The sequence below is a fragment of the Tribolium castaneum genome, chromosome 4 (genome assembly GCF_031307605.1).
Source record: "Tribolium castaneum strain GA2 chromosome 4, icTriCast1.1, whole genome shotgun sequence".
Classification (NCBI taxonomy): Eukaryota; Metazoa; Arthropoda; class Insecta; order Coleoptera; family Tenebrionidae; genus Tribolium; species Tribolium castaneum.
The window spans coordinates 8,953,677-8,967,418 of NC_087397.1; the positions used below are offsets into that span (position 1 = coordinate 8,953,677).

Sequence of the window (13,742 nt, forward strand, 5' to 3'; positions counted from 1 at the left end):
ACTTTGTGAAACACCCTGTACAACGGTGTTTTTGAACAGTTGAACGTTTCTTTACAAGACCACAAACCGCAAAAAATGTCGCTCTTGAAGAAACAATGAAGAAATACGCGACAAAATATTAAATTGAAACTCGTCAAAAAATGGGAAAAAACCAGCTCCGGAGCCAGAATTTGGCCAAGTTCAGTCCAATTTGGCAAAGCCATCAGCATGTGGGTGTTTACATGGCACGTAAACTTCGTGCGAATAAATAAAACTGCAAAACCACAATAAAAACAACATATTTTTGTTTGCCTTCATCATTTTTCTGCCACATGTCCCCTCGAGCACAGTGAACACCTCTGTCGACTTAATGAACCTGCCTGTTTCAATTTTGACGTTATAAGGTCGGTGCATCTTGAACTAAAGGAACAAGAATCTCGATGGCACCTGCGGCTAAACAAAACGGGCAGACCATCGGAATGCCATCTCGTACCATGGCAGAGTCATCGCGACCAACTGACCAGCAAACGGGACATAAGCAAATGCTCATAATGAAGAATGCACCAAGAGGAAATCGCCTTGCACCACAACCTCAAAGTCACGCTGCAATTGTTACAGAAGCCAAGGCCGTGCCTTCAAACAAGCCGAGTTGGTTTTCAACTTATCTATGGCTCTATCTGCCTCGTTTTGCATGAAAAAATCGCAAAAGTGGTACCAAAAGGATGCTTTAGCAAGGTCTGAAGATTTATGGAGCGGAATATGTAAAATAGGTGTAACCAGTTTTTGTTGATCAAAAAAAGGGACTTCCGGGTTAATGAAGCGATTCACAAATAATCGAGTCAACTTTATTACAATATTACTTTGTATAGTTTATTGTTGCTAATTACCACTGCGTCCTTCATTCTCTCGTAAAACCTCAAGTAATACGTTTAATCGATTGGATTAACCTATAAATTATGTGATCCATCAACATCTCGTAAAAACTCTTCGCTTAATGCAATTCTTCAAAGCGCAATAGAATGAGTAAGACAATTTCCATTTTATAAAAAGCGATTAAGGTACGATCCTTTTATGTTGTGCAGTCACATAAATTTACATCCACACAACTGTCCTAATGATAATTGACCAAGAGCAGAATAATAAAAAGTTGATTTTCTTCTCGCAAACAAATAATTTTCTCAGCTCTTTGCCGACCCACAAATAGGTGAGGCCTAATGATATAAAATTACTAAAATCATCCGTTTTTATGACGATCTTAATTTTACCTCCCCCGGTCTAAATGCACCTTTGATTATCTAATAATGCAGCAATTTTAATGTCTCTACTCAAACATAAAACTTCGGGGCAAAGGTCACCCTGCAACTGCTTTTTACGACAAGGAATGTGAATAAAATATTAAAAAGTTGTCTATTTTTAATTATGATCTTTCACCAATAGATGAACAATTTTATGCCAAACTTAAGTTGGCAACAATGAATAGAACAGACTACGGAGGGCTATAACTTAGGAGACGAAACAACTTTTTCGACCCAAAGGAATAGTACGGCAGAGTAAAAACGAGGGCGCTTCGAGCGTTATACCGCCTCGGCGTCAAATCGTTTTAATTAATTTTAATTAATTAGTGAATCCCACCGATTCACTAATTATTTGGAAAAAATGCAAAAATGTTGAGCTTTGCACTCTAAACAGACTGAAAAAACTGACGGCCAAAATTTTCATAAGAAACATGAGAAAACAAATATTTAAAATTTGCACTTGGTCACGTATTTTTCAAGACGCTGCGAATACGGTTCAAGATACAAGAAAAATGTTGGGAAGAAAGTTGTAGAGAATTAAATTTTCTTTAAAAAAGTCCGCGAGACCTTATCTCTATCGTCAACAGTTTAGGTCCCAAAGACGTTCAAAGACGTTGACGCTGCATTTTACCGGTGGTCAAGTAACGGAATATTAATTTATACCTAAACCATCGAAGATGGAAATATGGTGTAGCGGACTTTTTTTTATAGAAAATTTAATTCTCTACAACTTTGTTCTTTACATTTTTTTTTGTATCTTCAACCGTATTCCCAGCGTTTTGATAAATATGTGACCGTGCGCATTGCAATGTAACAACTGCGTCCTCTAGCGACATTAACAGAACTATTGAGGACGGGAACGTTTTATTTGCACGTCGTTTCATATCCTAACCTTTAGATTTCCGTAGCTAAAAATCCCCACAGATTGGTAACCAAAAGGTTAAAAAAAATTGCACAATGTTTTTTAACACTTAGTTATAAAAATCCGCTATTGCTCTTGCATATCCTTTAGTTCTTCGTGGTATTTCATAATTAAATACTTATTACATCTTGGTAGAAATGACAACCAGCAATTTATAACAAACGTGACCTCATCTACTGCAAACTCGCTCTTTGGCTACCACATAATAATGATACAACTGTCACCCAAAAATTATGTATCGTGTAACAGGCGCAAATTTTCATAACAGAACTCTAGCATTAAATATCATTACAGATAAGACAAAAAATCTGACACTAATCTCGATCCGAGCTAATACGATTTGAGTTCATGAATAAATCTCAATACACATTCCATGATAAATCAGCTTCCAACGCGTTTTACACGGAAACCTCGAGAAACAATTGTTGTCTTCACGATTTTCTCGCGTTATGCATAAACAGTGTGCTATTAATTAGCAAATAGGTGCGGTCATAACACGGTAAGACAGTCAACTAACGTAATAATTCAGGTGACAAGGCATAAGCCATTTCAAAGTGTGCGTGCAGGAGCCATTTAGTTCTACTCTTTTAATAAGAACAAAGAGTTGTCTTATGAAACAATCCAACAAAATCGCATGGCACAATTTTCGATTTTAGGAAAATAACGCAACTCTGCACATAAATTCAGAGAAAAGTGCAACAGGTGTTTATAATAAATTGTCGGTTATTTAGGAATGTAAATTGTAAATACCGCAGGCAATTTAACAAGCACAGAGTTTTCTTGAATTTCGTCGTTTTTGTTGGGTAACGAATATCAAAAATATTCATATGCCCAACACACTGCCAACTCCCTAATTACTCGGATCGGGCTTAATTTTATTTTTAAATCCTCTTATGATTTATGTAACATCCAGAGCGATTAAAAATGTCTACTTGAAACCAGGCACCAGCGATGAGATAAAACATCTCCGAATTAAATTATCGATGAAATTAAAATTTTACGATGACTTGTATTGGCAAGTTTGCGGTTTTATTACCTGATGGTGAAGCTAACAAATACGAAAACTGGTTGTCGAGAGCGACATCTACTCACTTTAGCTCCTGGCTGATTGAAAATAGCAATGTTATCGCACCAAAACAAGATATTTTCGAATTAACACATTGTAGCGAAGCTAATTAGGTTTTTGGCATTTTGTCTTTTCAACCCTTTTTTCAACGAGAAGTAAATGTCAGATTTTTTGCCAAGACCGTTATCAACTCTATTTTACAATGTGATGAAATGTGTAACTGACTGGATTTTGACCCATTTGCATTTTTACATAGTTGTTGGTTGGCACACAAACCGGAGATAAACACGAATTTTTAAATTAATTTCAAACGTATTCGTTAAATTTGCATTTATAAATAACTAATATTTAAGACTAAACCCGAATTTCGAATTGTTTTTATCACAAACAGAATGTATGATACGTGTGGTCACATATTTAACATTATGACATTTTATAAGTGATGTCACAGTAACCTACAACAAGTAAAAATAAACACTGGAGTAAGTAATTATTTAAAAACATGTAATCATACGTTAGGAACAGCACTATCTTGCTATACCACCGTCAAAAATTTAATTTTTTATTTTTATTTCATCGCAAGCGCTTAGACAAATTACGTTTCGTGTTGAAAAGAATTCGGAATATTTCGTCGGACTTTTTCCCAATAAATCACCGAAAAAATGCATTTGACTGCAAGGCAAATAGCCAAGATGTTACTTGGCCAAACTTTCCAAAAATGTCTCATTTTCAAACACGAGCGATAAAATGTCATTCACCTTTAAACAAGAAGGATATTTTCACGATCATTTAGTTAGCACAGATTATATTACAACTTTGATCGTTTAAATATGATAAAGAATATCATCATGTCGTAGCACACTGAGATCAAAGGGAGTCAAAGAAATGTGTGCTATTTGAAGTGATTCAACATCTCGATAAGCATAAATAAAATCTGATTCTTCAAAACGTGATCAGTAGCATGTTGTGTGTCAACATTATCTCGCATCGTGACATTTGCAACAAAATCATTTTGTCATTAGCTTTCAGAAATGATTCCATACTGTTAAATTTTTAACCACACATCATTGGCTCTTTTAACGCGTCAAATAAAATTATTTCGCAAAAGTGAAGAGTTACAAGTCATTTTTTTGTAAAAAAATTAAACTTTAATTAAAGAAAAAACGACACCACTGGACTGTTAATATCAAAACCAAAAATTTATAAATAATTAAAAGAGCCAAAATAACTATCCACCATATACATATTTTCTTCGCCAATATTCTGTGTGCTAAGTGGTTTAAAAAGGTTCTATTTTTTTTATTTTATCAAAATACTTGTAGTTTTTGTTATTTTTATTAAATTACAAGTGCTTTGTCTATGTGTCTTATAGCGGTTTTTATAAAAATCAATTAAACAAGTTTACCTAAAACTTATGACAGTTAATATTTTTATAAATAATTTTAAATAGATCACATTTTTATAGTAATAAAAAACAAATATGTATGAATATTGAATACATATATTTTAAAATAAAATTGTCTATACCTACTACTTTTATCTTTATTACAGCTCTGAAAAAACCTTTTTTAAATCCTGATCAGGTTTTATAAGACTCTTTGAAAATGTCTAAAAACAATTTTAAAACTATTTTTAAAAACTAAACAGTTTTATAAAGTTAATGATGATAAGTAGGCTTGACAACCTCATAAAGAGTGGGCATTTTTGCGTTCAAGACACTCATGTAGATATTGTTAAAGCAAAAATCTTATTCTAAATAGTCTTAAGAACTATTCTTATAACACTCTTCCAAACCGTCATAAAACATAAATTGTTACTTGGAAAATTCATTAAAGAATCTTTTGCAAAAAAAACTGAAGTTTATAGCTTTATCTAGAAGGAAGATATGAGGTTGTAAAACAAAATTTTCAGTTGTATTCTTTTTTTTAATTTAGTTATTATTCGTTAATTTTGTTAATTTTGATAATATCTATTACCTATTTTAAATAATCTTAAAAAAAACTTTTATTTTATTTTATTTAACCCATTTCGGGGGTTGAAAAACCAATTTCTTTGATTCAATGTTTTTCACAAGAATTTTTGATTATCAAACTTTTGAATTAAAAGCTTTTGTACGCGAGTGAGAAAGGTTATATTTCCAAGAAACATATAAAGGTCTAACGTAAAGAATAATTTATTGAGTACGATGATATGACTTATGAGTCATAAGTTATGACTACTCCCCTCCCCTTAATGCCATATTCACATAACTATAAGCTAAAAGGGCTATAGCCTAAGACGGCAAAAACATCATTATTTTGAAAAAAAATACCTTGTATACACGGGGTTGCATACGTTTTTTAAATCAACTGATCAGATTTTTAGTCTTCGCTGTATTTTTTTACTTCGTCAGTTTTGAGTAAATAGTTTCAATTCATATTAAAGAAAATTCACGATGAGTAATGGTAGAAAAAACCTGAGTAATAAACAATACAGAAAATTATGTTTTTGACAAAAAAAAGCTTGAAGGATCCTTGCAGTTTGGGGTAATAAAAAATTAATGATGTACAAAGAAAACGTTACTACAATAATACTATTATCGAAAAAAGTGTAAAATGTTTTGGTTTTTTTAAAAACAATAAAACTTCCTAAATAAATAGAGGATAATTTTCTAATAGATATAGTATTAGAAAGTAAATCAGATATTTAAAAATCTAGTACATGTTTCGTGACATTAGACAGAACTTTTTCAGGTTTATAAATTTAATTTTCAGAAATATCTTTTGCAACTCTAGCTAGAGCTAGAGACACATAGTAATTTGTTTTATTAGATTTCAATGTTCGAAAATGAATAGAATTTGTTTGGTGTTACAATTATTAGACTTAGGTAACTGTTGTAGAGCAGTGTATATTAAAATACCAATATTCCTAACATTTTTCGAGCAGTTCATGCAGTTCATACCATTTGAAATTTGAAGTGTGATTTGTATTACAAAGTACGACAAAAGGTGTCCCCGTTCCAATAAAAATTTGAATAAATTAACCAATATTTACCATAAGTGACTACCCTTAAGAATAAAGTTAATTCGATAATCCCGCAAAACCCTTGCAATAATTAATTAATTACAGAGTTATTCTGGTCAGGTACACATTGTGATCTCGACTCCGGCTAACCGGATTTAATCCGAAAAGCAATCATCCACTCACAATGGAACAAATTCCGATAACCAATCAAAATTATCTGAAAAAGCTCGAAACCTTATCTCAATCAGACAAGCCATTAACGAATCAAGCCCTACAAGGGTGCATAACAATGAGAGAACGCAGGTACCCATCAACCTGTTGCGCCCATGGAGGGTACCATGGGTAAGTGGCGTAGAAAAACGTCCAGTACGCCCACACGTGTTACAAAAAAAGCGAGCCGTCTATATTGACATCATCGTCGGTAATTTGTCCGGCAAATGAGTTAGAGTTTTCGCTTTGTCTCAGAATAAATGAATTTACTGAGCCGGTCTGCACTCCAGCGGTCGAGTTTACCTACATACCAAGGCAGCGAGCGTAATAAAGCCACGCCTGCCGTTCATAAAATCACCCAAAGACGGTACATTTGTGCGAAATTTTGAAAAATTTGGTGTTTTTCCACGTCGGAGAGCGGGTATGTGATGGGTTGAACGATCAGAAGCGCTCCGTCTAGGTCAACAATACGTCATGACCTATCACATGTTTGCGATATCGGCGATTTAAGGGTAAAAAGCGTGATTTTCGCCACTCCACTTGGGGAGGGTGCTTGCCAGAGGCGAAAATTCGCCCTGGAGGACTCACCTTCGTCCAAGAGACGCTCAACGTGAATAAACACATTGGGAAAGGCTGCTAGTTGTTTCCTATCTTTCAGTAACTGTGCTAAATAGTCCGCTATGCTCTGCGTCGAGGCATTCGTTGTATCACACATTTTGTATAACAAAATGTCCCACACGTTGTTTGCTAACTTTTGTTTACTGGGGTGATTTCATGGAGTTTTAACACGAACTTTCTCGACGCACTACAAAATTCGACTGAGTTAAGCACAGAAAGAGCAACTAGGTGGTAGGAGGTATTAAAGTTGAACGGGAGTCCATTTCTGATTCGCGGCTGCGTAGTTTCAAAGTCAGCTCTGCGCACTTTGAATTGGCCTTATAAGGGGCGCCCAAGTTTTTCCGATTTAATTTAATCTCTTTGGGGGTTTGCTGCGAAGGCGCCACCACTGACTGAGACCTTACGAGGAACGGAATTTCAGCGATAATGGCACGACTGATAAGAAATTTGACGAATGTTTCATGGGAATTGTGAACAATCAACATGACTGATTGACTGTATCACATTTACTTTACCAAATTTTTGAAAATGCAGACAGGAGTTCATTAGAATACCATTTAGGGCTCCCGCCTGTCGTTAAAATATTTATTGCCAGTTAGGTATGACTCGTATTTACATTTTATGGCAGATTTATACTATGCTTTGCCATGCCATAGATCCTTTTTTGTTTAGAGAATTTTAGTCAATATTCTAACTCAGTGAACAATACAAAACAACATAAATAATAGTTGTAAAATAATCCTACTTAATTTATGTAGGTATTCAAGTAAACATCTGTTATTTCACAACAAAATTTTATGTACCCTTTACGCAGTCAGCTCTTGTCAATTTTATAAACAGTAACAGGATTGATTTTTGGGTATTCTGTCTATTACACATAATAATTTATCACTGATAACTTATAGTAACAATCACTTTTAAAATTTGTTTAGCTCTACCAAAGGCTCAACATTAAAAACCATTAAAACACTTTATTCTTCCACACTGTCAAGATTTACAGGTTTTCTCCTGTGTAAGGAAGTTTTGAAAGTGTTTAGCATTTTTCAATAGGAACGTCAGATTATTTTTAAAGAGTTAAAGCAATTTTAAGTCTTGTTGAGTCTAATTCGAAGAATTCACTCGTTATCACTCGAGGTTTAAAAATCAACTCATGATATTATTAAAGCATCCAATTTACACCTAAACTCGTTGAATAAATAACACTAATATTAATTATAACATACATTCTTTTCTTGTTTTTCTTCAAAGCCAAATCAAAGGTGAAGCAAGCAAGGCATAATAATAAAGAAATAAAGTCATGATAATAAAATAATAAAGAAACTAACTTAAAACAAAAACTTCAATAATACATACATCCAGGGTGAGTCTACGAAACGTATACCAACTCAATGGTATGCGGTAGATAAGAGAAAGAAAGAGAGAAAGGTAAAAATAGTAAAATAAATATATGGATTAAAGTTGTTGATAAATAACGAATTTTATATAAATGATATATTAACGTTGTCTAACAATCCTGACCGCAACAAAACTTTATCAACAATAAAAATAACTAACAGTAAAATTTCCCCTAATGGTCACCTCCATACAACGGACATTTTTGTAGGAACGTAGCAAAAGACCATGTAGAAAAATTCTATACCAAAAATCCAGAATTAAATATCGATAAATGTATGCAAAAATTTTTAGAAAAAATTAGCACCACCGTAACCTCATGCGTCTGAATATTTTCGAATTAAAAAAATAGCTGAAATTACCTATGTATCATGTAAAGTATTATTATAAAAAACACGGCTCCTAGAAACAACCAAACAAAAATTGAAGTTTTTAAGTAAATCTCTTACTTGCGTTTTTTGATAAAAAATGTGTTAGTTAATAAAGCTCAAAAGAGGTAATAATTTCATTTTTGATCCAGATTAGTGAATTTTCAACTTTCGCGACAAAACAGTGCGTTTTTATTTCAAAATAGTGCTAAACGCTCGAAAAATGCAAGTTGTAAGTTTTATTATTATGTTTATTTTTAACGAAAACTGGTTAAATCATCGCGTTTTTAATTAACAAAATATGCAAGGTGAGTCTGCAAAAAGTCTGCAAAAATTCAAACGTGAATACCAATTAAACACTGCTTGATTCAGATTGACACTAGAAATGACAAAATTCGATTCATTATAATACCTATTTTAATTATTTCTAATCTAAGAATTTATTTTCATAATTAGATTTTGCGATAAAATAAAAGATGCATTACCTTGTAATGTAATCATAATCACACAGTTCGGTGATTTTTCTGCCCGTTTTAGAAAAAACATTTTTCTCCAAAACTACCATTAATACTTACCAAAAAACATTTTGAAGCTACTTGTAATAAACAATGTAAAATGTAATTTAAAAATATTCATAATTTTCGACCTTCATTTGTGTACACAATATAAGTAAATGTGCCTAATTATTCACACTAAATAAGTGACAAATCTTTCAGTCAGAATATTCTGTCACTACTTCCTCGAGCTATTTTGAGAAATTTATGAGTCAGTTTCATTTTCTTTCCTAACATATTTTGTTTCGGAAATTGTACATTATCTAAAAATTCGTTAGAATTATAATGGAATATTAAGAACAAAATAGAGCAAAAAAGAATTATTCAATTAAAAAATTCACGTAAAAAAACTTTCAGCTTCTTTCAAAACTATTAATAAAAAATCTTTAATTATGCCAAATAAAAATTTAAGTTATGTTATGCTCTAACAACAAAACATTAACATTTCTTGTTTAAAAACATTGTTAATAGTGACAATTAAAATAATGAAATAATTAATTATTTCATTCAATAACTGTTTTCTTCTTAGGAAACATATCATATTTAGTTATTTTAGAGCTTGGACTTATTAAAAATTTTCAATTAACGTTAATAATTCATTTGTTACACACTCAAAATTTACTCTAAAACCAATTCAAAATTTTTCAGAAACTCTATTAATACTAGATTGGGTAACAAATTTTTGTGGTTTTCGCACCACATGTTGTCCGATAAAAGTTACTGACCATAAATAGACTTTCAAGCGTGTCTATAAGACCATTTCAATCCCGAAATTAATAGAAATATTTTAACACTTGGCATTAACGTACAAATCAAAATTAAAATTTTGTACCTTTTCTCCGAAAATTATTACTTGCAAATACACTCGAAGTGTTTTCAGTTTTGTTAATAGTGTTATTGTTCCAGCAACATTGTTACCTACATTCAAGATGCCTCTTGTTTAGTGACTCACCAAATTGCTAGTCCAATTAGGTGTGAGACCTAAATGTTTTGAATGATGTCATAATAATTGTCTACCTTGATCATTTCATTATAACTTCAAAATGTCAAACCAAAATAATGAACAAAAGTAATGATTTTTGGCACGTTGTGCATTGTGGCTTATTTAAATTGATTTTTTTATAAACACTGACATTAAAAGCAATAAAATCATTATAATAGCAAAAACAATTAATTAAAAATAAACCATTAATCTTCAGATGTCTGTTGTTTGCACCTTCTGAATCTGTTGTTGCTAGAATCATGACTATTTTTGTCCATTTTTCACTCCTTAGTGCGTTTAAATTTACAAATTAACTATTCTGGCGTTTATTTCGGCTCCTTGGGAAACTAAACACCAACAAACAATACATAGATTTTCACTGGAATTTTAATGCTCTTTAAAAAAGAACAGCAATACTTTTACTTTTTTTACTATTCTGGTTCCGTACTATATTTAAAGTGCCTCATTAGTGGCACAACAGAAGCGATGTTATCTTCGATTTTATTAATAACTAGCTATTTTTTTAATAAAAAACAAATTACCAGGAACATATGTCGTTACGTTTCGTCATTTCCAGCAATACCATCATCGATTGTAAAATTTGTAAGTAATCATAAATTAATAAAACTTTTTAAAGAATCTAAGTTTTGCCAACGCAAGGCCATTAAAGCACCACTTCCTTTCATTACAGAAATTATAAGGTTACTCCAATTACCTTGGTCTTATTAATATTGTAATTTTAATATTGGGCGTTATGTCGTATTGATCGTTCACATCCTTTGCTAAACCCACAACGTGAATAATTTATAGATGTCATATTAACTCGAATTGTCGAGAAAATGGCAATGAAAACAACCCACCTATTAGTTGTTGACTCCAAACAAGTGCTCAGATTAGGGAATTGGAGTGGGCTGGCCAACAATTATTATTATTACATTTTTTCGCATTTAGACGACTCTATCATAATTTATTGTTATTAATTTTATAATTAATTACTTCGAACGTTTTTAATTATTTAATTACATCCTCGTTAAGCCATTAGGTCGTAGGCCTACATTTATTTGTGTTTATTTTACGATATTCCTGATTATGGAATAAGTCTTTCATTAATCTAAATGCTTAAGTATCCTCCAATTTGCAGCAATAAAATATTTCAAACGGGTGGTAACATTTTATTGCTTCACTCTTGACATAGTTACTTTAGCACAAAAGATTTTTTATTAACAAATTAGTGAAACGTGTCTTCTACAATAAACACAGCGTTTAACAGGTGCTACAATCCATTCATCTTTGGCTAAGATAGTGATTGATTCGTTACAACCTCAAAGATGAAGATTGTGTATCGAATTCCTAATTACGTCGAACTCTGATCTTTATAATAATTCCGAAGAATTTGAATGATGTTATAAATATCTGTTTCGAGTCGCAATTACCTCAGGCACAACAGATAAATTACAAAAATAAAAGTTACAAACAAATACCAACCCACCTCACTTAGAAATTCAAAATATGACACATATGTGACTTTTTAGGAAACTGGCTTAAGAAATGAATGAATGTGTTCAATTGTGAAATGACTCAAAATTGGATGAGAATTTCAATGAAATTTAGGCAAAACGAGCTTTCCCAAATCTTTTCAATACATAGTCGCTAACGCAATACCAAAGAAGCTTAGCGTTTATCAGTGTATTAAAATCTAAACAAGTTGTTACGAGTGACTCATGAATAAATTAACTTTTATGAATTTTTACATTTTAATTTCCCAAAGCTAAATTCTGTGATGGTTATTTTTAGTGTACTTAGTCAAATTAAACATCAACACAAAGGAATAGAACGATGCTAAAAGCGGTATTAAATATCACATCATCGGGAGATTTTGGAGCATTGGAAGGAAAATGAACAACAAATACCATGTTTCTAAATATCAAAAAACAAGGTACTTATTCCAAGTTTTACAAATACATAATTCCTTTTTTTCCGAAATTTTAAAGGTCAACAGAAAAATAGGTTGTTTTATATTGGTATTTTGAGCTCTTATGTTATACAGAATGTTAGAAAAATTATGTCATTGTTTTTTTATTTTATTTATTATTTATTTATTCCACAGTGTGTAATAAAAACCAGGGACCAGAGACCAGAGATTCTCTATAAATCGATATCTATATCTCATTTTTAACCAGATTTCATCAAAAGATACAGGGTGTTTTAGTTAATTCTACAATTTTAAAATTGTTTTTATCTTTTTTGTGACTTTTCCTTCAGCACGTTTTTAACTAAAAATGGACATAATTTCTCCAAAAATCACCAAATTTGTGTATTTTCCAGTCAAAAATAGTGGACGTGCGCCATGATTTTTATCAACAATGTTTCTCGGGACTTTACTAAACAAACTCAGTTAACTAAAAATTTTTGGACATAAATTAAATATTTTCGTCTATTTTTTTTATAATTTAAGACAAAAGTTATCTAAGGATTCAACTTTAAAGTTGAAGTTATGTTTCACCTTTACGTTCATCTCTTTTTCTCTCAAGACAAAAAGTATTCTACCTTGATTAGGATGTGCTCTTACGTTTAAAATTTGGTGCTTTAAGTACTTTTACCTTTTGCCGCATTATTTTCTTATTTCTGTCAGTTTTATGCTCCTCTTTACGTTTATACGTCTATGTGTTCTCTCAATCTCTTATTTTTGTGTACGTGTTGTTTTACTTATCTTTTCTACACTTTTTTTTAATTTAATTCTTTAATTTTTTACCAGATTTCGTCAAAAGATACCCGGCGTATAAGTTGATTCTACAATTTTAAAATAGTTTTTACCTTTTTTGTGACTTTTAACACGTTTTTGACCGAAAATAGACATAATTTCTTCAAAAATCACCAAATTTGTGTATTTTCTAGTCAAAAAACTTCTAAAATACTAAATAAAAGGTAGTTTTTTAATAGATATATGTTAAAAAGTAGGTAAACATTTTAAAATCTAATGCATGTTTGGTGACATTAGAAGGATCTTTTTCAGGTTTATTAATTTTATTTTCAGAATTATCTTTTGTAAAAAATCGTTCTAGAACTTCGTTTAGAAGTTTAGAATATTAAGAAAAAATCATTTGATGAAAAAAACGAAGTTAAAGTTAAAAGCAGATATATATTTAATGATATGTATTTATCAGATTCCAATACTCAAAAGTTAATAGAGCTAATGTATATTAAAACCCAACATCTCTAACATTTATTTTTCGAGTAATTTAGCTGTTTAATGGAGTTGTCACAAAAGTGTGATTTGTATCACAAAGTACGACAAAAAATGTCCCCCTGTCACTAAGAAAAATTCAGAGTTTGTAAATTTTTCCTTATTTTCT

At 31.5% G+C, this 13,742-nt stretch overlaps 1 protein-coding gene across 6 annotated transcripts in view; it reads right to left on the reverse strand.

Annotated features, from left to right (window-relative positions):
* Positions 1 to 7,337, reverse strand: part of how (held out wings) — a 35,510-nt gene extending 28,173 nt beyond the window's left edge. For 2 of the 6 annotated variants that reach the window (XM_015984133.2, XM_064356004.1), the window contains exon 1: positions 7,064 to 7,335. In XM_015984133.2, the coding sequence (XP_015839619.1) occupies positions 7,064 to 7,190 (127 nt within the window). In that variant the 5' untranslated portion in view covers positions 7,191 to 7,335. Of the gene's footprint in view, positions 1 to 7,063 lie in introns of all 6 variants that reach the window. The other 4 variants (XM_064356005.1, XM_015984139.2, NM_001170681.1 and 1 more) reach the window with 3 other exon arrangements.
* Positions 7,338 to 13,742: the final 6,405 nt, after the last annotated feature.